General features: G+C 40.9%; 3 protein-coding genes across 4 annotated transcripts; 2 read left to right on the forward strand and 1 right to left on the reverse strand.

The window, feature by feature from the left end:
• Positions 1 to 442: 442 nt before the first annotated feature.
• guca1a (guanylate cyclase activator 1A) lies at positions 443 to 5,132 on the forward strand. The gene is made up of 4 exons (XM_054753294.1): positions 443 to 736; positions 2,197 to 2,346; positions 2,634 to 2,727; positions 2,804 to 5,132. The coding sequence occupies exons 1-4, from the start codon at positions 539 to 541 to the stop codon at positions 2,929 to 2,931; spliced, it is 570 nt and encodes a 189-aa protein (XP_054609269.1). The 5' UTR covers positions 443 to 538; the 3' UTR covers positions 2,932 to 5,132.
• orc5 (origin recognition complex, subunit 5) lies at positions 5,060 to 11,044 on the reverse strand. 2 transcript variants are annotated; one of them, XM_054753292.1, is made up of 14 exons: positions 10,244 to 11,025; positions 9,987 to 10,079; positions 9,701 to 9,886; positions 9,554 to 9,628; positions 9,294 to 9,405; positions 8,970 to 9,100; positions 8,239 to 8,287; positions 8,075 to 8,165; positions 7,957 to 8,006; positions 7,757 to 7,869; positions 5,753 to 5,803; positions 5,553 to 5,663; positions 5,335 to 5,447; positions 5,060 to 5,206 (listed from the first exon to the last, which is right to left on the reverse strand). In XM_054753292.1, exons 1-14 carry the CDS (start codon positions 10,367 to 10,369, stop codon positions 5,161 to 5,163), a joined length of 1,347 nt encoding a protein of 448 aa, XP_054609267.1. In that variant the 5' UTR covers positions 10,370 to 11,025; the 3' UTR covers positions 5,060 to 5,160. The 2 variants fall into 2 exon arrangements, 1 of the variants encoding a protein (XP_054609267.1); XR_008566235.1 differs by lacking the exon at positions 5,060 to 5,206 and having other exon boundaries at positions 5,412 to 5,447; positions 5,753 to 5,843; positions 10,244 to 11,044.
• lhfpl3 (LHFPL tetraspan subfamily member 3) lies at positions 10,662 to 23,491 on the forward strand. The gene is made up of 4 exons (XM_054753293.1): positions 10,662 to 11,847; positions 21,137 to 21,367; positions 22,723 to 22,780; positions 22,863 to 23,491. The coding sequence occupies exons 1-3, from the start codon at positions 11,400 to 11,402 to the stop codon at positions 22,743 to 22,745; spliced, it is 702 nt and encodes a 233-aa protein (XP_054609268.1). The 5' UTR covers positions 10,662 to 11,399; the 3' UTR covers positions 22,746 to 22,780; positions 22,863 to 23,491.
• The last annotated feature ends 175 nt before the right edge of the window (positions 23,492 to 23,666 follow it).

Raw genomic sequence — 23,666 nt, forward strand, 5'->3', positions numbered from 1 at the left:
GTTCAATATTATGTACTAACACAAACAAGGAAAGAATGTGTGAATGAAAAAATGCCTCTTTTGATTTAGAGCAACATTCATTGTGTAGCTTTCATTTGTACCGGCGCTCTTTACTGTGGTTTGTAAATAAAGCGCACAGCAAATAACTGTGTCATCTTTGCAGAAGAAGTTTGTAAACCTACACTAGTGTGTTCTTGAAGCTGCACATGCACACTGAGAGAGTGCATCAGTGTTATGCACCTCCACGTGATGTGATGAAGACACTATTGTGATTTGCCAGCATATCTTCAGAGGAAGCGTGAGCATCCATTGTAATGTGTAATGGAATTCTTAAACCGCTCATCTGCCTGGATTAAAGCCGGGGATTAAACCCGAGGAGGGCACCCTGGTGGGCGTGGCAGGCCCAAACACAGTGGACTACATAAGCTCTCTGCCAACTCCTGCGCTTCTTCACCCTGTGACATCCCGCTGTTGTGTGACTGTGAAGACGGACCCGCTCCGCTTCACAGTAGACCAGTTGGGAGTCGGCGGCGACATCATGGGTAACTCTACAGGCAGCACGGTGGACGACCTGCAGGCGGTGGAGATGCACCTCTGGTACAAGAAGTTCATGACAGAGTGCCCGTCGGGTCAGCTCACCCTGCACGAGTTCAAGCAGTTCTTCGGGTTGCGAGGGCTGGACCCCGAGGCCAACGACTACATCGAACAAATGTTCCGCACCTTTGACATGAATAAGGTACGCTCAATGACACATGACTGTAGAATTCAACTTTTTAGTTGACTTGTTGTACTTTTGTTTTCATCCAGTTGTGGTTTATTGATGTCATAGAATTATAGCGCTAGAATGGTTGCTTTCATGCTGATACCAAGGACAATTTGTGTCCGCGTGTATGGCAAAAAGCTAAGCGAGTTCAGCTAAATGGATACCCTCAAGCATTTAATTAACTCTTAATAGACTTAATAGCTTCGCTGGCGTCACTCAGGGCTGCTCACTGGCCTAGTTAGCACGTGGGCCGCACAGTCAGGAGATTAACGGTTGGAAACGCTGTTTGGGCATTTCTGTGTGGAAGTCCTCGCACATTGCAAAAACATTCACTGAAGACGATAAAGTCCTTCGCCTACATGGGCCCTGTGATTGGCTGGCGACCAGTCCAGGGCGGACCCCACCGGATAGGCTCCAGCTTACCCGTAACAATAATTCGGACAAGCGGAATGGAAAACGAACAGGTGGCTCACTCAGTTTCGTCAGCTTATTTCTGTGGCTGTCCTACATCATATTGACATACTGATCGTCAGTATGAGGCAAAAAAACGATGTCAGCAATACTGTGTAAGCAGTATTGACTGAGAGATTTCGTATTGGATCTGTTGTGGGAAAAAAATATTTATTTAGAAAAGAGAATGCCTGAAATAAAGACAGGGAGTTTGCGCAGTTTATGTCTTTTGCAAAAGAGGCCAGCTGCCTCCCCAGTAAGTACCAGAAGGAGGTCCTGAAAACATCTGTTGACACGCAGGTATTACCTTTTGATGTCATGGACAAAGCGTCAACAGGGAAGTGAGTCCTTTCTTTTACAATGTAATTCATTTGCATGCAATGGAGTATAAAGACTTGTAGTCAGGTGGCCACTCCTGGCCAGACATCTGCAGACAGCCATGTCTGACCTCCTTTGCAAAATAAATAAACTGCAAACTCCCTGTCTTTTTTTCAGGCACTCTCTTTTCTTAAGAAATCATTTTTTTCCTCAACAGATCACAGATTGTTGTGGCCCATAAGTGTAGACATCATCTCCTGAAACGATGACAGCTCATTTAGATGAAGGACATGTCAGAGTCTGAGACAAGGTCATCACAGGATGTGTCTGTCTGGCGGGGGCCACTGGTTCCCGATTTAGACGCCCCCGACAGCTTGGACAGGACGACAGTAATCTTTACACATGATCTGAACTGTCAGATTATCTGATGTGCAACGGCGCTCTGATGATCAGATTGCTTGTCCTCGCTCTCCCCGACACACTTCATCTTCAGCCTGGACGATTACTTCCCCTCAGAAAAAGTAGACAGTACCATTACATAATAAAAAGTGTGCAAATGCTAGACATGTCGTGGTCAAGAACAAAATTGCTATGATGAAAGGCCATCATTGCATATCAGAGCAATCCCAGCCACTGTAAAAATACGCCCTTCATCCCCCCCATAGGATGGCTACATTGACTTTATGGAGTACGTGGCGGCGCTCAGCCTGGTGATGCGCGGCAAGATGGAGCACAAGCTGCGCTGGTACTTCAAGCTGTACGACGTGGACGGCAACGGCTGCATAGACCGATACGAGCTGCTCAACATCATAAAGGTTAGATGACCTCGCACCTGGACGGTAATATGCAGCGTTTCCCATACGTTCATTTATTTGTGGCAGCCCGCCATGAATAAACTAGTACTGCCACAGAGTTTTGGTGCTACCTTTTTTTGGTGCTACGTGTTCGCTTCCGCTCATAAACACATTCTAACGGGACTGTCTGTGTCACCCCATACAGTATATGGCATCATAACTGTGCTTCAAACACACCTCATACGCACGTACTACACCTGACTTGGTCATGTAATGAGGTTATTAATATAACCCTGTTGTCCTCTCAGGCCATTCGCGCCATCAACGGCAACGACAACCAGGAAACGACGGCCGAGGACTTCACAAACAGAGTGTTTGACCGGATCGACATCAATGGCGATGGTGATTACTTGCCATTTTCAACTTATTTCAGAAATGGTCCATTGGGTTTAATGCAGACTAACGTGTGCTCCAACAGGCGAGCTCTCCCTGGAGGAGTTTGTGGCAGGCGCTCGCACCGACACCGACTTCATGGAGGTGATGATGAAAAGTCTGGACTTGTCCCACATCGTGGCCATGATCCACAGCCGGAGGCACAGCGTTTAGGACTGGGACTGTGAGCGTCTCAATGGATGGCATAGTAAATATTCTTATTATCTGACCCACGAAGTTAGCCTCAGCCCGTTACACTTCAAACAAATTCAGGAGAGTTCAAAGGGGAGCACTGACAGGCATTTACTGCTATTATGTTTTATGTATATATTTGTAAAATATTTAAATATCCCCCAGGGATGCAACACGGCACCATACTTACTTTCACTTTCTTCATTTGAAGTGCTTGTTTGTACAATAAAGTTGACAAGTGTCACATGATTACTGATTGGGTGTAATATTTCAAAGTGAAATGGAAATTACTATCCAGAACCACGCAAGTCATGGGAATTACAGTCCAAGACTAATAATATGCTAATAATGGATGCACCCGTACAAAGACCTGAAAAAATTATATTTCTGATACTTTAAACCAGGGGTGTTCAAATCACGGCCCGGAGGCCATTTGGGGAACGCGGCTGTTTTTTTTAATTGGCCCACAGTAGCTAAAAATACTTTAACATGAAAACTAAAAAAACTAAAAAAAAAAAAAAAAAAAAAAAAAGAAAAGCTTAAAGTCAAAATATAAAGAGAAAAAAGTTGTACAAGAAAAAACATCCCAATTTCACAATATTATGGTGGAAAAATGACATTTTAGTATCATAAAGTCAAAATATTAAAGAAATAAATGTTTTTTTAAAGACGTAATATTATGAGAAACACACAAAACAAAGAATAAAGTTGCAACTTTTTAAAAATTTGGTTGGGGAAAAGTTATAATATGGGAATAAAGTCAAAATATTATGGGAAAAAAGTCATAACATTATGAGAAAAAAACTCCAGAAATTTTATGAGAATAAAGTCAAAATATTAAGAAAAAAAAGTTGTATCCTAAAGAGTAAAAAAGTTGCAATTTTATGAGAATAAACTAGCAACACTATGAGGAAAAATAACGTCATTTTAGTAGCAGAGTTGAAATATTAAAGTTGTTTTTTTTTAAAGACCTAATATGAGAAACAAAAAACAAAGATGCAATTTTTGGAAATTTAGGTTGGGCAAAAAGTGATACTATTACGATAATAAAGTCAAAATATTATGGGAATAAAGTCAAAGTATGTGAATACACTAAGTCCCCAATTTACGAACACAACTGGTTCCAGACGACCGTTCTTATATTGAATTGTTCTTAAGTAGGGGAAAAGGTAGTATTACCAATGATATAGGTACTACATGTACGTGTATACATATACAGTATATGTGTATGTATGTAAATATGAGTTTGGATGCAGTAGTAATATTAAACCAGGATAATTAATGAAAAAAACAATAATAAAAGTGATATAATAATACGTAATGATAAATGTTATTTACCTTTCAAGAGGAGTGGTCGAGCATACGTCGTTGTGGAGGAGGAGTTATTGGAAAAAGGACAAATGGTGTTGGTGGTTAGACTCTTCTAAAAGAGGTAGTGTTCTGTGGGTGGTGTAGAATTAAGCAGGCCTATTAACTCTTCATAAACTTTAATCACACGCTCTGTCAGGTTGTATCATACAACTCTTAGCCTTCAATCTCTCCTCTTCCTCATCTTTCTCTACCTGTTGGTCCCATTAGCAGTGTCACAGTGCCCTCTACTGGTCAAGCATGTACAGTAGCAGTATAAATACTGATTGAGCGACTACAAGGCAAAATAAAATCAAATATAGACCAGTTGGCTTGTGTTCGTATCCGCGAATGTTCGGATGTTCGTACGTCGAGGACCTAGTGTAATGTCATAATGACGAAAAGAAAATTTGCAAGGGGAAAGTTGAAATATTTGGGGAAAAAACTCCCAGCAGAAATGGAAAGAACAGCTGTAATTTTCCAAGAATAAAGTCAAAATACTAAGAGAAAAAAGGTTGCATTTTAGAATAAACTTGTAATATTATGGGGGAAAAGCAACAGTTGCATTTTAAAGCATCTTAACTTGATGTTTTTCTGTTACATTCCCAAGAAGCATGGGAGGTTGCCATGAGAAGGATAAATTGCTATGAAAAGGTTTCCCTTCGACTTAAAAAAAAAAAATAAATAAATTATGAAAAGAGAAACAAGGTTGATAATTCACCTGCTCTAGTCAGACACAAAGAATCAGGCAAATTCAGTCTGTTCAGTGATTTATTACTCAATGACCACAAGGTGGCAGCAACATAACTGACTGTCTTTTTCTCTATTAGTCCAATCAGAGCGTCCATGAAGAGATTAAGTGCCTCATATGAAGTCATAGAGATACTTGACAATGTCAAAGTTCACCGTCCTAGAAGAAGAGTGTGTTCTTTGTAAGCGTTTGCATCAACTGGAGTCAGTGCTGTGGTGCTTGCGTATCTCTGAGGACACACACACACGCACATGCACACGCACGCGCGCACACACACACGCGCTTACCTGGATATAGCGCAGATGAAATCCATGGAGACGGCACATTTGTACTTGGGGGCGTCCAGCTGGTCATCATGGCTGACCTGAGTCAAGAGTTGTAAGGTCACCAAGGAGGAGATCTAAGAAAATAAATAAAGATATCAATAAAAAAAGACAAGGTGATGACGTCAGACGATCACCGTGGTTACAGCTCCGGCTGAAACAAGCATCAAGACTGCGCTGACCTGAGAGAAGATGCTGGCGGTGGGCGCGACTCTGCTGTCCACCACGCTGTAGAAAATGGCGAGCAGGCGGTCCAGAGGGAATGGCTTGGGTCCCAGCAGGTGGTTGCTGGTCTTAAGATGGACCACAATGTGAGGTTTGGTCTCCGACAACGCAGGTGTGTGACGAGCAAAGAGACATGCTTTTGAGTATGCATGCTCACCTTCTCATTCTTCTTCAGGAAGTTTTTAGCTTTTCTTATTTTGCCGTGGTGCTGTCGAGAAGGAAAAGGCGACACCGTGAGCGCTGCGTGACTGCCGAGAGATAAATGAGTATAAAAATAAATAAGTTGCTGCGCCATTAATTGTTGAAATGAAAACAATTTAATGTTATACATTGCAACCTCATTTCAGTTTTATTACATTGACTCGTCCTGGGAGTGTGACTGGTTAATGTTAGGAGTGAATTATTACATTTTCCTAATTCAACTGTGATTTTTATCATTTCATTTTTAAATGAAATTATTTTGTATTTATGTACATGTCAGTCTCATTTGGGATGTGAGAATGTTTATTTTTCTAATTTTTAAATTCAATTTAAGCAATTCTGATGAATTCAACTTTGACCATTTCAGTGTTTCTTCAGTCTTAGCATCATGAGGTCAGCTTCCAGGCTCCTGGTGACATACCTTGTAGGTACCTGCGGATTGCTATGATATGCTGTGATGCATGTGCTAGCATTACAGTCCAGTGTTTCTCATAAATTCATTTACTGTAATTTCCAGACTATAGAGCGCACCGGTATGTAAGCCGCACCCACTACATTTAAAAGAGAAAAAAAGATAGGTTGCAGGTGTCCATGTCGTAACATGGGATAGTTAGCAAACAGAAAGATACTACACAGAAAGATTATTTTAACTTTTGATTAAATAAATGTTTTTTTCAAACAGTGCGTTCTAACATGGCTAGTTAAAGTGTTGAACAGTGAGTGTAATATGCATAGTTACACAATGCTGAAGAGTGAGTGTAATATGGCTAGTTACACAGTAGCCTACCAGAAACAACCCCAGTCGTCATGACGAGCATCACAATTGAACAGACTCATAAGTCTTTCATTTGTCAGACTCTCTCTCGCTCTCTTTCGCTGTCGCAAAGCAAATTAGCCATTAGTTTGAGCTATCCCCTTCATTCTGTCCAGAATTTCGAAACCGGTTGGTGAGAATGGACGGTTGGCCGTCCAAGTAATCTAAACAGAAGCTGTAGTAATTCGACACTTGCTTAAACTTACTTAAGATGTCTCAGAGATCAATGCATAACACTTCAAAAAGGTGTTAACATATTCCACTTCACTCCTGAAGCTGCACTCTAAGAATCATGGGAAAAATAGTTTTTAGCCATATTAGCCGCATCACTGTACATACCGCAGGGTTTAAAACATTAGAAAAAAGTAGTGGACATACATCGGAAATTATTTGTGGCGGCCCATATAAACATATTATAACGGGAATGTCTTTGTCTCTTGTTGTTACAACTCTGTGCAGTAGATAGCATCATAACCCTGCTTCTTAACACTAAGGCCATGTCCACACAAACACGGATATTTTCAAAAAACACATTTGCACCACTCAGGCGTCCACATAACAACTCATAAAACATATTTACCAGCTGTCATGCGCATTCTAGCCAAAAGGAAACCGAAAAAAAAGCAACCACAGCTAACTTGGTGGCGCAGTATAAATCATCTGTTCATCGATATAATGATATATTAGATGTACAATGACATGGACATTATCTTTAAAATCAGCACACTTACAGTACACAGAGCCCAGGAAGCATCATGAATGTTTTTTTAAGTGTCCGTGCGTGCTATAAATCAATCACATCAATAACGTCATGTTCTGTTGCTCAATAAGCGTTAAAAACATGAGATAATGTCGCACATTTGTAATGACACAAAACAGTCTCCATAAAAATGACATACACACGCACGTATGACATCATCCTCCACCCCCACTCCTCCTGGCAAAGATAGACGTGCGAAACACTGCAGTCCTCAATTTCTTCCTTTCTTTGACATTTTGGCACAGCTCATGCATGCATTTTCTAGTTAAAGTCACTATCTTGGGCACCTGTTTTAATGGTGGCAGTACCGCTAGGAACCTGCCTTCAAATCTCTCCCCCCTGTGGCTTGCTGTCACCACCTCCATCACTGTGCAGGGCTGCCCTACCTTGACAAAGAAACGCTTGTCGGTGCGGGCGGGATTGTAGGACGCCAGGTAGGCGGCGATCAGCAGGAACTTGGAGTAATAAGGCAGCTCCACATGCGTGTGCGCCGACAAGCCTGGGAGGAGGACAGGGATAGAAAAGTCACGTTATCGCTCACAGCTTCCAGCCTTTCATTCAAAGCATAAAAATGTGTGTGCCGCACCTCTCACAGGCCCGTCTTCAGCTTCCACCTGCATCTTCTCCCACTGGAGGCTAGAAGACGCACATGAAGGTCAGCAGACATAAAAGGACACAGGAAGTAGTGTAAAGGTTGCACTCACCTGGACACCTCACGCAGGTAGACCGTCTGCATGGCCTTCTTCAAGTGAGGCTCGATATTTCGCCACAGCTTGTGTGTGTCGCTCTCTTTCACTGACAACACAACACAAATAAGACACACACGCGCACAAAGCATCTTTCAACCGTTTGAGCGACACTCGATTACCTTTCCCTTCATCCAAAGGCTCGCAGAACTTTGAAAAGTTGAGCGCAGCCTGGTTTCAAAAAGAAGAAAAAAAATGAGTGACAGCTATGCCTGTCACGATAACAAATTTTGCTGGATGTTAATTGTGCTACAAATTATTGCCGATAGACGATATCACTGTCAACATTACTTTTACACCATTTTTCACGAATGTAATGATAATATAAGGCATAATAATGCAAGTACACTGTATCAAAAGCAATCAACTTTGACTCCTCAAGAGTATTTAACATTGTAATTGGAATGTCAAGGGCTTTTATATAAAATCAATTAAACATAAAATAAATGAAACTAAAATGGACTCAGTCTCGTTGAGCAAAAATTGCACTTAAATAAAAATCACAATATTTCTGATTTTGAGTCAGCGTTACTTTCATTATGGCCTGAATTTTGACAAAAGAAATAACCCAGAAATACTCTGAAGTTGACATTGTGTCAATACAGACATTAGCTCATTTGCATACACACTTCCTTGATTCACTTTTAACACTTTTAACCTCTTGTCATCCAGCCTGTTTGGTGTAGAGAGAGGAGGAAAACAAACACACAAGCACATGTCAATATATTGAGGCCGGCAAAATGATAAAGTTTGTTTGTATTAAACGTGCGGTTAACTGAGTTATTGATTATCGTGACAGGCCTAGCAACAGCAATTAGGCGAAAAGTTGAAGTGACATTTGAGCGCCTCCCACCAGGTGCCGCAGCTCGCGGAGGTCCCGACAGACGGCGTAGAAGACGCCCAGCAGGATGTTGATGTAGGAGGAGTAGAACTCAACGGAATAGGATGGATGTCTGTCCTGGGACAAGATCTGGTGCAGCTCAGCTAAAACAAGAAAAGAACTAAATTTAGACGTGAACAGCAGACATTCACACCTTCATATACAGGTATATTCACACCAAATCAGCAGCTGTGTTGTGTAATGCACTTGTTAGAACAATATAGCCGGTAGAAAGAAAACATCTCGCATCGTTGAAGTGTTATCATCACGAGGTGTGATGGGAGGAGGGTAAAACACCTTTGCTGTAGTCAGGGAAGTGGAGCAGAAGAGGTTCAAAGCAGCCTGTGCTCGGCCTGAACGTGTCCCACGCGATCTCACTGAGCAGGATGATGCTCACGTTGTCCTCCACCTGCAGGGTGATGCATGGAGATTCTCACATGAGTGACCAAAACTGAACCACCCCTCCCCACCGTTAGCACGAACAGACCAACGCTTTATAGAGAACTGCGCTTCCTTTACCAAATATGGTTCCTTGCACTGTGCTAACTTGTGCTCACCAATTCCTGAAGACGCAGGAGAGCCGGGAGGAGATTAGCGTCCATATCTCGCAGCAGCTCAGCTTTTTCCAACACCTGAAAAAACCCAAATATGCTAATGCTCATCACAAAGCAAGCCTAATTAACTAATGCCATGTGTGCACTCACGATGTATCGCGTCTCCGTGGCGGTGGACGGGGAGCGATGCTGCTTGTAGATGCGGACAAAGTCGGATAACGACGGGCTGCGGGGGAGCGTGGCGGCAGCGTCCCGGCCAAAGAAGGTCAGCAGCACGTGTTCAAAGAGCAGGGCGATGGAAATGCACTCGACGCAGCTGATGTTAGCGTGAGGCAACTACACGGATCAAAATTATGCATGGTCACATCTTGTACATGTCCCCCCCCCCCGCCGCCCCCCCCCCCCCCCCACACACACACACAATATTCCCTTTTACCTCCAGTTCCTTCAGTAGAATGTTGACAACATGACTCTTCCCTGAGGCTCGATGACCGTATATGAAGATTGAAGGGAAGCTGTACTGCTGTGGCTGTTGCAACACACATTACCATACCATGATACTATACTATTGTACATGAATAAATACTTAATTATAATTACTATAAATGCACTGACAAGGCACTCACTCAATTGTCCAACTTCATAGATAACCACCGCCTACATTTTGTCGCAACAAACAAAGTGATGTCTGACCTCCCCCATCAGCGACAACAGCAGCCCAGCTTGAAGCGCTCTGCAGGGCACTTGCTCGGCCACCCTCTGTAGCCTCTCCTCCTCATAGCCTGGTTGCTGGAGAAACGACGACGACGACGACGACATGAAGGTGTCCCCCTTTCAAATTATCCAACCAAACGTTGTTTATCGCTTAGAAAGACACCTTGAGCATGCTACCTTGCTTTAGCTAGCGTTAAACTGCTTAAGCACTTTAACAGTGACGCAAAAACGTCACCAGAAGTTCAGTACAAATGTGAACAAAACAAGGAATGATACCGTAAATTCGTCCATTCGACATCAAAAACGCGGTGCCAACCTGTCGTTAACTTAAATTAACACGGATAACGACCTTTCAATAACAGAAAAATGTGAGAAATGACTAAGCTAGCTAAACAGACAAAGTTACCAAAAAAGAAGATTCGCGGTTCTTCATGTCACGCACCACGTGGTGGAAACGGCCAATCACAACGAAGCATTGTTCTCGAAGAATCATGGGTAATGAAGTTTTCTTGCCGGGTTAGCATTCCTGGAAAAGCAAAGGCGTTAAACCGTTGATGTTGTGTGGGAAAAAATGATATAAAAAGTATTTTGGGTTAATTCAAATGTATGAATCATTGAATTAATTTAATGTATTAAGTTGTGTAAAACTAATCGGCTATTTATGCAATTTATAAACACATGAATTTACTTTTGCACTGCAGATGCAATTACATGCTTCATCAAGTACACGCCGTGTGTGCAATGATGCCACGCACACACAGACACGCAAACACGCGCGCACAGTGTAGGCTACGTCAGACATGGATTAAAGGATGTGGGTTAGCCCTGAATTATCCACGGCTGTGTGCAGTGGATGTGTACAGTGCAAGCGTCGAGTACTCATCTCTGGACTCTGCTTGGGGAGATATTTTTTTACTTGCAGACACATGCTGGTGCTTGCATGGTTTATGCTGCAGGGATTTGCTTTGCTTTTGCTGCACACAGATGAGAGGAAAGCATCGTGATGCTTTCACGGAGGCGAGAGTGAAGTGATGCTGGGATTTGGACTAAAAGGAGGAGACGAGAGTGTCAAATAGAAGCGGTGCATTCAAGTGTTTTTCCCGAAAAGGCTCACATCTGTCAAGTCCTGAGGAGGATGGTCCCGGGGGCTCCGAGCACCGGCACCTGCACCGGCACCACAATGCTCCCCGCCTCGGAGGCGGCCAAGATTTACCAGACCAACTACGTGCGTAACTCCCGCGCCATCGGCGTGCTGTGGGCCATCTTCACTATCCTCTTCGCCATCGTCAATGTGGTGTGCTTCATCCAGCCCTACTGGATCGGAGACGGCGCCGACACCCCGCAGGCTGGCTACTTCGGCCTCTTCCACTACTGCATTGGCAATGGCCTGTCCCGGGACCTGACGTGCCAGGGCAGCTTCACCGAGTTCGCCAGCATCCCCTCCGGTGCGTTCAAGGCCGCCTCCTTCTTCATCGGCATGTCCATGGTGCTGGTGCTCAGCTGCATCGGCTGCTTCGCCCTCTTCTTCTTCTGCAGCACGGGTACGGTCTACAAGATCTGTGGATGGATGCAGCTGGCTGCAGGTAAGGAAGGGGCACGTCACCTGTGGCATGTTTTCACCCCAACATTACCAGGAAGGTTCACTCGCTGCGTGGGTGCGACTTTGGTGACAATCCACACACTCATTACGTTAGAATTTCCCCCCAAAAATGTATAAACCTGATCTCTTTGAAACCCATAATGTGTACAGACATGGGAGCTGTAATATTGCATATTTGCAACTAATGGACTGAAAATACAATTTATCATATTGTTAGGATGCCTTCATCACTCTCCAAAAAACACCAAAATGGCAATATGCAACATTCCTCCAATGTTGTCTAATGTGCAAGTGTCAAACCAGATCTGATTCAGATTGTACATTTGTAACTATTCAAGTGGCTGAAAAATATGTTTTCACGTGTTAAGAAGCGGCCGCACGGTGGTCTAGTGGTTAGCATGTTGGCCACACAGTCACAGTCTGGAGATCGATTCTCCATTGGGCATTTCTGTGTGGAGTTTGCATGTTCTCCCCGTGTGTGTGTGGGTTTTCTCCGGGTACTCCGGTTTCCTCCCACATTCCAAAAACATGCATGTTAGCTTCATTGGAGACTCTAAATTGTCCATAGGTATGAATGTGAGTGTGAATGCTTGGTTGTCTATATGTGCCCTGCCATTGGCTGGAGACCAGTGCAGGGTGTACCCCTCCTGTCACTCGAAGTCAGCTGGGATAGGCTCCAGCATGCCCCCGCAACCCTAATGAGGAGAAGCGGTATAGAAAATGGATGGATGGGTGGATGTTAAGAAGCATATCTCTCTACCATCCTCGGCCAAAATGAAGGTCATTACTTGTGCCAAGTTGTTAATGGAGCCATCAGATGCCACCTGCCAGAGAAGGCTAGAACAAAGCTCTTCAAAGGCCTTGTCTCCTACAAGGGCACAAAATCAGGCGTTTGGAATTCGCTGGAGAGCGCCAAACATGGGACATTGAAAGGTGGAAGAAAGTTTTATTCTCCCTTGACGGTCCTGATGGCTTCCAACGTTACTGTCATGACAAGGAGATCCCACCTGAGATGTTTTCCACACGGCGCAGTGGAGGGGGCGCCATCATGATCCTTCAGTGGAACAATGCAGCTTCAGGTTGTGCAGGGGCGTCAAACGGCAGACGGCTACGTGGATATGTTGCATGACTGAAGGCCCTCGTCTGTGTGGTAATGACTGGCGTATTCAACACTTCACAACGGACTTCTTCCAGAGGAATAAGATCACTCTTTTGGACTATCCTGCGTGTTCCCCTCATCTAAATCCAATGGAGGACATTTGGGGATGGATTTACAAAAATGGACATCAGTTCCAGACAGTGGATGCCCTCTGTGAAGCCATCTTCAGCACCTGGAGCAATGTTCCCACTAGCCTCCTGGAAACACTGGCATCAAGCATGCCCAAACCCATTTTTCAGCTCATTACCAAGAATGGCACAGCAACTAATTTACTCACTCCTTTTTCTTTTTCTTAAATGTTTGATGACAAACAGCATATTTCACTTTTAATGTTCACCCGAAACATTTTTGTCTCACTCCCATTTCTTCTTTTTTCATTTTGAATCTCTACTTAGAACCTCCTTAAGATCCAACAGTGCAAAATTCACATTCTTGACACTTTTGAATGGGTCTTAAAATTTTGATATGCTCCATATATCAAGTGTGAGAACACTTGAGTTGTATTTCTTACCATAAACGTGCTCTCAAAGCGCTCGTTCTTTCTTCATATTAAACTGCTGAATTCAGAAGTTTCAAAGCAGACTGCCATGAAGAGATATAGAACGTCATTGACATGCATAAATGAACTCCTGCATGGTGTCGTTGCCGGTGGCTCTCAAAGGGGAATTAAATGTCAGCAGCAGTAATATGCAGAAGAAGGAGATGTCGTCCAAAAAGACAGCTGACCATCAAGAAGTGTGAGCCATGACGACCACAGAGATCACGTGGGCTAGAAAGCAAGAGTGTGCAGACTAACAAGCGGTTTTTCAGCACAGATGAACACTGGGCAGCTGATAGGACACCTTACGTAGTACTTCATTTGGACCAACAAGTATTAGGGGCACATTGAATAAAATATGACGGGTTTTTTTGTATATTTACAGTTGTAGTTTTCTCCAGTATAAAACTGTGTTTTGTCAATTTTTATTTCTACAAAAAAGTCTAATTTGGGGGGAAATATACACTTTGAGTAAAAAAGGTAGACTAGAAATACAACAATAAGTTATATATATGCAAAAAAGAAAATTGAGGGATAATCTTAGAAGAATGAAAGTGTATATTTTTGAAAAAAAATGTAGTTATGTGATTTTTTTAATTTAAATTTAATGTTTTCAATTTTAATAGCAGTCTTCCTTTTTTTCCCCAAAAAAGCAAATTTTGTCTTTTTTAAATCTTATCAGAATAAAAGTATGTTTGAAAAAAATGTGGGTTTTTTTTAACCAAAAAAGGTCGAATTTTGGGGGAAATAAATAGCTACATTTTCAAGTAAAAAAGTAATGTAAAAAAGGTAAGCATTTTTTGAGGAAAATTTGCAGTCTTGCAGATTTGCAGAATAAAATATTTTTAAAAGTTGTTTTAAGAAAAAAAAAATTATATATATATATATATATATATATATATATATATATATATATATATATATATATATATATATATATATATATATATATATATATATATAGTTACGTGAATGTTTTTACAATTTTTTCCAGACTATAGTAGTATTTTTTTTTTAACAATGAAAGCAAATTTTGTCTCTTTTATCTTATTAGATTAAGTGTTTGACAAAACCTGGTCATTTTTAAGGCAAAAAGTTTGTGTTATGACAGTAATTTTTCTAAAAATATCTAAAATTTTTGGTGCAAAATGAAAAAAGGAAAAAAGTTTTACATTTTTGAAGAAAAAAGGTTGTATATTTTAACCAAAAAGTTGCAAAAAAAAGTTGCAAAGTCGATAAAAATCTGCAAAGTTGCAGTCTTGTGAGAAAAAAGTGGTATATGTATTTTTACAACTTACGGAGGAAAACATTTTTTTCTCGATAAAAGTTGGATTTTATGGATTCAGATTTTAAAAAGTTGTAATCTTACCAGAATTAAATTCTACTTTTTTTTTTTACTTAAAAATGTAAGTAATATTTGAGGAAAAAAGTTGTATTTTTTCAGAAAAAGTTTGACTCTTACAAGCGTAAAGTCTGGATAAGCGGTAAAAAAATGGACTCAGCACAGGAAAAGTGAAGAAGATTGTCGAAGGAAGTTGAAATGAAATGAATTTCTGGTTCGAGGAGGAGGAAAATACGACAGCAGCAGCAATATGTTTTAACAAGGATACAAAAATGCTGCAGCACAGTGGAACGGTGCCAGGACGAAGAGGCACGGACTGAGGAGTGAAACACGCGAGAGTCACTTCGTCATTTCTTGTGTCCAACCTAGTAGGTTGATCGTTCCAATTCAGACGAAATTTGAACTTTGTGAGTGTTTAAACAAGAGAGAAATGTGAGAAAATGTTCATGCCTGTGTGAGAAAAGTGTATAAAGTGTACGGTGAGGGCTTTTGCAGCCTTAAAACATATAGAATCTTTGTGAACAAATCAAGTTGGCTACTTTGCGGATTTCACTTATTGCGGGCTATTTTGGGAACCTATCCCCCGCGATAAACAAGGGAACGCTGTACTGTAAATCCAGCCCGGTCAGCAAGGAATGGGCATGGGGTGTGGGGCTTGGATGGGTTGTTGTTTGGATCAGGCCTACAGGCCGATGGGGAGGATTAAAGTGGATCACCTCCTTTGACTAATGAGGATTTTAAAGGCGCAGTAACTAATCTGTGACTTCCCCTTAGCTCTCTGTCACTGACAACCCAGGGATGCCAATGCTGAGCTAAAGTCAATAAAAATAAATAAAGAGATGACTAAAGGATGTAAAAGGTGTCCGTCGGAGGAGGTGTTTTATGGGCGGGCGGTGCAGCTGGGGGTCGTCACAACGGACTGTCAGCTGCCCGCAAATCATGTGCAGCCAGAGGAGGCGGTTGACATTAACGTGCACTAACAATTTGACAGGAAACGTGCGCTGTCACTGCGAGGTCACGCATGGCCGCCAATGTCTAAACTACAACCCATAAACACGACGTTCCACCACAAAAAAAAGATACTTTATGTGTGCAGCAAGTAAGACATACAACACGGATTCCTTGATGATTAGAGCACCCTTGTTTCTTCAGTTCCTTGTTCATTGTAACACCTGATACAACTAAAGGTACCTTCTTTGGCAGTACAATGCTATAGCTATTCACTTAACAACTTAGTGATTTGGTTATCATCAAGAAAAGCGTGGAACTTGCTAAATATCAGCTCTTATTATGAGCTATATTTGTTATCATCATGAAACAAATGTACTTTTAGTTTTACCAGGCATTAAAATGGATCAGTAAACTGAAGAAACGAGGGATTTTTTCCATGACTGTACAGCATCTCTATTAGGGACTGAGTTGCAATTACATTGTTGCTCAAAACCTGTAATCAAACACTACTTATCGACAAAAATTAACATGCCTGTTGTGCTACACGGACGTGGCGTTCCACCCCAGTCCTGTGGGGGGTGGTAGTCGCAACGGCGTCCCGTGCATTCATAAACAGTGGAATGCCTGACAGAAGATGTCAAGTGTGTTGACTTTTCACAGTAATTATATAGATATGAAATAAATATATCTACATTTCTAAATAAACAATTCAAAAATGATAATAAATAACTCAAAAATACCTAGGATGAAAATTCCAAAAGGTCGCCTATTTTTTGTTTCATATTCTGGATCATAGTTTCCAGATTGATTCCATGATCTGGATCAGTCTTTGATATTTTGTAGAACCTGCTGGAAACTTGTCTTGTATTTTTTTTCTCAAGTGATCTGACCATTTTTTGTGGAGTTATATGCACATATGCCGAAAATGGTCCTATCTTGCAATGTTCAAGAATCCTTGAAAAAATTCCAGGACCCAGGTGTTGATCCGGATCACCCCCAAAATGTAATCAGTTCTCCCATATCCCATTTGTAACAATTCCTGGAAATTTCATCCAAATCCATTCAGAACTTTTCAAGTTATTTTGACCACAAACACTGGCAAACATAACCTCCGCGCTGCGCTTGGCGGAGGTAATGACTTAATGGGCTTGTTTTGACGCTAGCCTGACAGTGGGGGTGTTGATAGGGAGCTAACAAGGTCTTTCCGGGGGTCACTGCAGGAAGTTGTGCCGCTTAATAAGGCAGAAGAAGCAGAGCAGCTTGAGGGTGAAGAGGTGATGGATCCCAAGGGAGCGTCACTAAATAGGCTACATGCTCTCCTCCACACAAGGGATCTGTAACAAACTAAAAAGCAGGGAAAAAAAGCAAGTTGGGGGCGGGGGGATTGTTGATGTCAATGATTCTCCACATGCAACACTGCCCTTGTCCAAGACACCTACCAAAATATTAGGAACACCTCGACATCACGTTGCTAAATGTCGGCCTTGTCGACTTCCTCAGTGAATGTTTGAACACGCGTCCTTATTTCCTCTTCGTCTGCCTTTGAAGTGGGGTGGGGGGGGCCCAGGGGGAATTGCTGCGCACCGCTAACTTCTAACGTGATGTGTGCTGATGAAGCCACACAAACAACATGTCCTCTTTTCTACCCTCCTCTTCTTCTTCTGTGTGCACACAACTCAGCACGAAGCACAGAAGGGAGGGCGGGAAAAAAATATCCAGTGTATGGAATGTGGAAAACAAACCGGAATACAGTGTTCCCTCATTTATGGCGGGGGATAGGTTCCCAAAATAGCCCCAAATAAGTGAAATCCGCAAAGTCGCCAACTTTATTTGTTTTCAATGATGATATGTCTTAAGGCTGTGAAAGCTCTAACCGTACACTTGGTACACTTTTCTCTGACACGCATTAACATTTTCTCACATTTGAAACACTCTCAAAGTTCACATTTGGTTTGAATTGTAATGATGAACCTGCTGGGTTGGACACAAGAAACGATTAAGTGACTCACACATATTTCCCTCCTTTGGCCGACGCCATCGGCTGTAGTGTTTTTGTATCCTTCTTAAAACACATTGCTCCTGCCGTCGTCCTCCTCCTCGTGCCGGGGATTCATTTAGCCGGTTAGCTTCTCCTTCTATTGTTATTCTAGAAAGCAGCTCACACAGTTAACATAATGGGCGGGTTCTCCCTCAGCCAATCAGGACTGTTGTGGCTCTATATCTAGCTGGCTATTGTCCACTGGGGGTTCCTAATATGCTGGTACAGGCACGTAAACACCAGCTGAGACCAGGTGGAACCCCACATAGAGTAGAGCGTACAACACCCTCTACTGGCAGCAGTAGTAAATACAACAGAGCACCCATAGATGGCGCTAATACACCACAACACAATGCGCCTTCATATGCTGTTAAAATGCAAAATTGAACTTTTAAAAATCCGCGAAACAGCGACTCCGCGAAAGGTGAACCGCGATGTAGCGAGGGAACGCTGTCAATTAAATTGGCACCAAAAAAATGCTCGTCAAAGATCCTCTATATGTCTGCTGTTTGAAGGGCCTACTGCTCGTCAAAGATCCTCTGTGACAGGAGCACACTGCTGTTTTTAAGCATGTACTGCTAGTCAAAGATCCTTTGTATGGCAGGAGCATTCTACTGTTTTTAAGTCCCTGCTGGTCAAAAATATTATATATATGAGACCTGCTACTATTCAAAGATCCTCCATATGACAGCGCCACACCACTGTTGTCAATACCTACTGCTAAAAATCCTTTCTAGTCCTTTATGTCTGCTGTTTTTAAGCATGTACTGTTAGTCAAAGATCCTCTCTGTTACAGGAGCACACTGCTGTTTGTAAGCAATACAGCTAATCAAAGATCCTCTATATGACTGCTGTTTTTAAGGACCTGCTAGAGTCAGAGATCCTCTATATGACAGGAGCACTTTCCTGTTTATAAGCACCTACTGCTGGTCAAAGATCCCCTTTAAGTCTTCTGTTTTTGAGCATGTACTGCTAGTCAAAGATCCTCTATATGACAGGAACATCCTGCTGTTTGTAAGTATTTACGGCTGGTCAAAGATCCTCTATATGTCTGCTCTTTGTAAGGACTGCATACTAGTCAAAGATTCTCTATATATCTGCTTTTTTGAGCATGTACCGCTAGTCAGAGATCCTCTATGTGACATGAACACCCTGCTGTTTTTAAGTATTTACGGCTGGTCAAAGATCCTCCATATGTGTGCTCTTTGTAAGGACCGCCTATTAGTCAAAGATCCTCTATACAATATGACAGGAACACTCAACTGCTTTTAGGTACTGGTCAAAGATCCTCCACATGTCTGCTGTTTTTGAGCACGTACTGCTTGTCAAAGATCCTCTATATGGCAGGAGCAGTCTGCTGTTCTTGAGTACCAGCTGGTCAAAGATTGTCTACGTGTCTTCCTCTTTGATGTTTTTAAGGATGTAGCGGCATACATAAGCGGGTATCTGTCGCCGTCGCCATGGCAACCTCCTCCTCCTACTCCATTCCCACTCCCACAATGAGAGGAAGGCCTCGTTAAAAAAGTTGAGACGAGGGAGGCATCAGCAGCCGTCACAGGAGAGCAGACCTCCTCCAAGGCCATTTTTAAGCTCTTCTATCATGAAAATGTGTGCTAAGCAGCTTCTACTTGTCGGTGTACTACTGTATCTTATAGTTGGTGATTTGGTTCTGTGCTCCACGCCTCCTGGAGCTCATCAATGGCGCTAAGGGAGAAAATGCAGCTAAGAATGGCTTCCTGTCTCGTGTGCACGCCAGGAAACAGAAAGCAGTTCTGCCTTCCACGCCGAGCGGAAGACTTTGTTTGTTTGTGCATTTGGGACTTGAAGCAGCAAACAAACAAACGGAGCAAAAATAGATCAACCGTACAGGAGCTCGCCGCATCCTCCACACCACTGGGGGGCAGCATATTACCAGAGAGGCTTGGCTGTCCTCATTTTTGCGGGTTTTGCAACCTTTTTGACTTTTTAAAGTCAAGTTTAACCTTGCGTGTCCTTCACCAAAGGATGAGTGATTGAAAATGTAACATCTTTGGGGGTGTTGTTTATAATGCATGTCTTATTCTTTCAATTAAAAATAAAAACATGAAAAAAGCCACTTAAATTACGTTCATGAAATGAAAATAAATTATATTTTGACATTATTTAAATAAAAATATGAAATTAATTAATTTAACTGTCTCATATTTAAATTAAATTAGTAACTAAAGATATAAATTAATGTTTTGGGGTATTATTGTTTATAATGTATTTATTATACTTTAAATAATAATAAAGACGTAAAATCACATTCAGAAAAACTCGCATTCATCCAATTTAGTTGTATTGATATAGAATTACTTGTCATGGTAATGAATTAAAGTAATAAATTAAATGTAGATATTGTTTAAATTTTAAAAAATAATAAAATAAATGAATGAAATTCCATTCAATCACATTTAAACTTGCTTTAATTTCACCGCGTGATATTTAGGTATAAGAAATAATAGCAAAAGAAATTACGTTTTGATTAAGGATTTAAATAAATGTTTTGGGATATTCGTAGTATTTCTTATTGTTTACATAAAAAATAAATACATAAAATAAATCAACTTTAGGTTAAATCACATTCAGATAAACTTACATTCATTCAATGTAGTTATATATATATATAACATTATTATGTAATATTTAAATGAAATAAAAAATTAATTACATGTTGATATTTAAATAAAAATATGAATTTAATTAATTTAATTGAGTTATATTTAGATATAATTAGCATATAATGTCATATTTAAATTCAATTAATAATCAAAGACAAAGGTTTTGGGTTATTATTATTATTATTATTTATAATGCATTTATTCTTCAAATAACCACAAAAAAAATGAAATTAGGTAAAATCACATTCAGAAAAACTTTCATCCAATTTAGTTCTACTTATATAGAATTAGTTGTAATGGTAATAAATTAAAGTAATACATTTAATGTAGATATTGTTTAAATGTAAAAACTGAAATTACATGAAATCACATTTAAACTTGAGTTCTATTTAGGTATAAGAAATAATAGCAAAAGAAATGTCATTTAGGCTCTACTAATCAATAATTAAGGATTTAAATTAAAAGATTTATTTTATAATTGTACTTCTTGAATCTTTTCATTCCTGTAAATATTGTTACAACAAATAAATCAAACAGAATAAAAAATAAAATAGTAATGAAAACAAACGCTCACTAAGCGTTGTTTCCGTGCCGCCTTGCAGGCACGTGTCTGATCCTGGGCTGCATGATCTACCCTGACGGCTGGGACAGCGACGAGGTGAAGCGGATGTGCGGCGAGCAGACGGACAAATACACGCTGGGCGCCTGCTCGGTGCGCTGGGCCTACATCCTGGCCATCATGGGCATCATGGACGCCCTCATCCTCTCCTTCCTGGCCTTCGTGCTGGGCAACCGCCAGGACAACCTCGTGTCCGAGGAGCTGCTGGGAGACAGTAAGACGCACAGAAGGGCACCCTGTTGGTGCTTATGCCAATCCCACGCCTCATTTGCATACGTCAAGCACCTTTAGAGAGGACGTTTAGACGTCCAAGATGAGGAGGGGGGGGGAATAAGGACGAAGGAGAGCAACGAGGCGGCCATCTTGAGAGTGAATTGAAGGCCACATGCCGTGCATACTGTCGTGATGATTCACGCAGCTCCTTGCCAGCCCGCTGCCCTCATCAATCACGGCCATAGAGGCTGCAATTAGAGATTGATACCAGCAGAGGGCGCAATGACAGGCATGAAAACGTCAGAAATCAAAACCGAAAGAAATCTGGGTTTTTTTCTGTTAAAACGTAAAAACAACAAGAAACAGACGGAAAGCGAATGAAGTGAGGTTTCCCAGGACGGTAAAATTCAAGAAAAAAGAAAACACGTATGATAATTAGCTCTGAGCCTCAGCAGCCACTGCTTCTTTTTTTGGCTTAATTAGTAAACAGTTTCAGCAGTTTTAAAATTAAACATATAGTTAATTATATCATACATTATCATTAATAAAAATTGTGTTATGGCATACTTAAATGAAATAAACAAATTACATTTCAATAATGTTGAAATAAAAAAAACAATGAATGAAATTGCATTCAATCACCTTTAAATTTGCATTATTTGAATGTAGTTATATTTAGATATGAAGCGAGGTTCCCCAGGCTGGAAAAATTAAATAAAAAAAAAATAACTGGAGGAGGGTGCTTTTATGCTGATTAGCTCTGAGCCTCAGCAGCCACTGTTTTTGTTTGGTTTTTTTTTACTTAATTAGTAAACAGTTTCAGCCGTTTTAAAATGAAATAGAATTATTTCTATTATACATTATTATTAATAAAAATCTAATAAAGATTTAAATGAAATAAAATATATTAAATTTAGATATTGTTTAAATAAATATTAAATAAAGATAAATAAAAATTACATTACATTAAATCATACTTAAAACTTGCATTAATTAAAAAAAGCTTTTGTTTAATTAGTAAACAGCTTCAGCAGTTTTAAAATTTAATTTCGATACTCTAAATAAAAAACAAAATCAATTAAAATCACATTTAAACATGCATTAATTTAGATATATGAAACAATAGCTAAATAAATTTGATTTAGGCTCGAATATAACATTTATAGCATTTAAAAGTTGTTGTAAATGACAGCTGTTTTCTCAACGCATATATGACAATAGTTTATTGTTGCACGTATGCTAGAGCCTTATACCTGCACAGCTCTATAACAACACCGCTCTCTGGTGGTCAATAGTGGTACTGACAGGAGTTTACCCCCTACTGTTTTAACCGTTTCCTCTGCATTTCTCCCCCAGAGAGTGGTAGCAATGCCATATAACGTGCAGGAAAGCAGCAGTGTCACACGTGCAAAAGGTAAGGAGTGTATTTAAATGGAAAATATATATTTATATATATATATTTGAATATTATTCCACAATAGTGTGTCATGTTGCAGGTCTACTTCCTGCATCATGATGTCACCTGAGTATGCTGCCGTCTTCTTCTGGTCACAGCTGATGCTCGGATGTTGGTGAAAAATCCCAGTCCACGTGGGAATATTCCATGTGTAAAACAGCCGTCTCGTTCACCTGGGACTGCTTCTTTTTTCGGCAGTTTGCTTGTGTTGTGTCCTGAATGGGACATCTGTCCGTGTGGATGGGACACAGCTTCACCTATAAACTGGTTTTAAAAAATACAAAAAAAAGAAGACTTTTTGCTCTGGGACAATTTGGACAAAGAAAAACAGCCTCACTTTCATTCCTGCAGGTCCAAACTGAGGAGAGCTGCTAACAAAAAAAAAAGTAATGTTTTGTTACACTTTAATGTTTGGTGTATAACTGTAGAGGTGAAAATGTTGTTGCAACATATTTTGAGGAAATAATAATAGTCTATAACTATCATCTCTAAAAATAGTGTGTGCCATACAGTTCCGTTCTGACCGTATTGTGGAGTACTAAAGCGCCGCCTCCTCACAGCTTTCTGCAGAGCAAAGCATTATGGGAAAGACAGCAGATAACGTGCTGCATGCTACCTCTACAGTTCATTCATCATGTTTTGCTTTTGTCCAATAAATACATCATTGAAGACAGCTGGCATTTTATGGCGGCAGTAATGTCGCCCCCTTGGGGCCACAGGCAAAAATGCACGTTAAATGCCCAAAAAATGAACTTCTCTCTCATTAAAACACAACTTTTCACTATTTTAACACATTTTCTGTGCCCCTCAGCTCAGTGCTTGCATGAATGGGTGAACCTCAGCG

Source organism: Dunckerocampus dactyliophorus, chromosome 15, assembly GCF_027744805.1.
Source record: "Dunckerocampus dactyliophorus isolate RoL2022-P2 chromosome 15, RoL_Ddac_1.1, whole genome shotgun sequence".
In the NCBI taxonomy this organism is placed as follows: domain Eukaryota; kingdom Metazoa; phylum Chordata; class Actinopteri; order Syngnathiformes; family Syngnathidae; genus Dunckerocampus; species Dunckerocampus dactyliophorus.

What these genes read in the sequence shown, in the direction of transcription:
- orc5 (XM_054753292.1), bottom strand. Translation starts at nt 10,369, where the DNA reads ATGTCGTCGTCGTCGTCGTCGTTTCTCCAGCAACCAGGCTATGAGGAG. An exon ending in CCACGGAGACGCGATACATC is followed by an intron (nt 9,629 to 9,700) that starts GTGAGTGCACAC and finishes GGGTTTTTTCAG; the next exon opens with GTGTTGGAAAAAGCTGAGCT. An exon ending in TCCTGAAGAAGAATGAGAAG is followed by an intron (nt 5,664 to 5,752) that starts GTGAGCATGCAT and finishes GTCCATCTTAAG; the next exon opens with ACCAGCAACCACCTGCTGGG.
- guca1a (XM_054753294.1), top strand. Translation starts at nt 539, where the DNA reads ATGGGTAACTCTACAGGCAGCACGGTGGACGACCTGCAGGCGGTGGAG. An exon ending in AGCTGCTCAACATCATAAAG is followed by an intron (nt 2,347 to 2,633) that starts GTTAGATGACCT and finishes TTGTCCTCTCAG; the next exon opens with GCCATTCGCGCCATCAACGG. An exon ending in GATCGACATCAATGGCGATG is followed by an intron (nt 2,728 to 2,803) that starts GTGATTACTTGC and finishes GTGCTCCAACAG; the next exon opens with GCGAGCTCTCCCTGGAGGAG.
- lhfpl3 (XM_054753293.1), top strand. Translation starts at nt 11,400, where the DNA reads ATGGTCCCGGGGGCTCCGAGCACCGGCACCTGCACCGGCACCACAATG. An exon ending in ATGGATGCAGCTGGCTGCAG is followed by an intron (nt 11,848 to 21,136) that starts GTAAGGAAGGGG and finishes GCCGCCTTGCAG; the next exon opens with GCACGTGTCTGATCCTGGGC. An exon ending in CGAGGAGCTGCTGGGAGACA is followed by an intron (nt 21,368 to 22,722) that starts GTAAGACGCACA and finishes TTTCTCCCCCAG; the next exon opens with AGAGTGGTAGCAATGCCATA.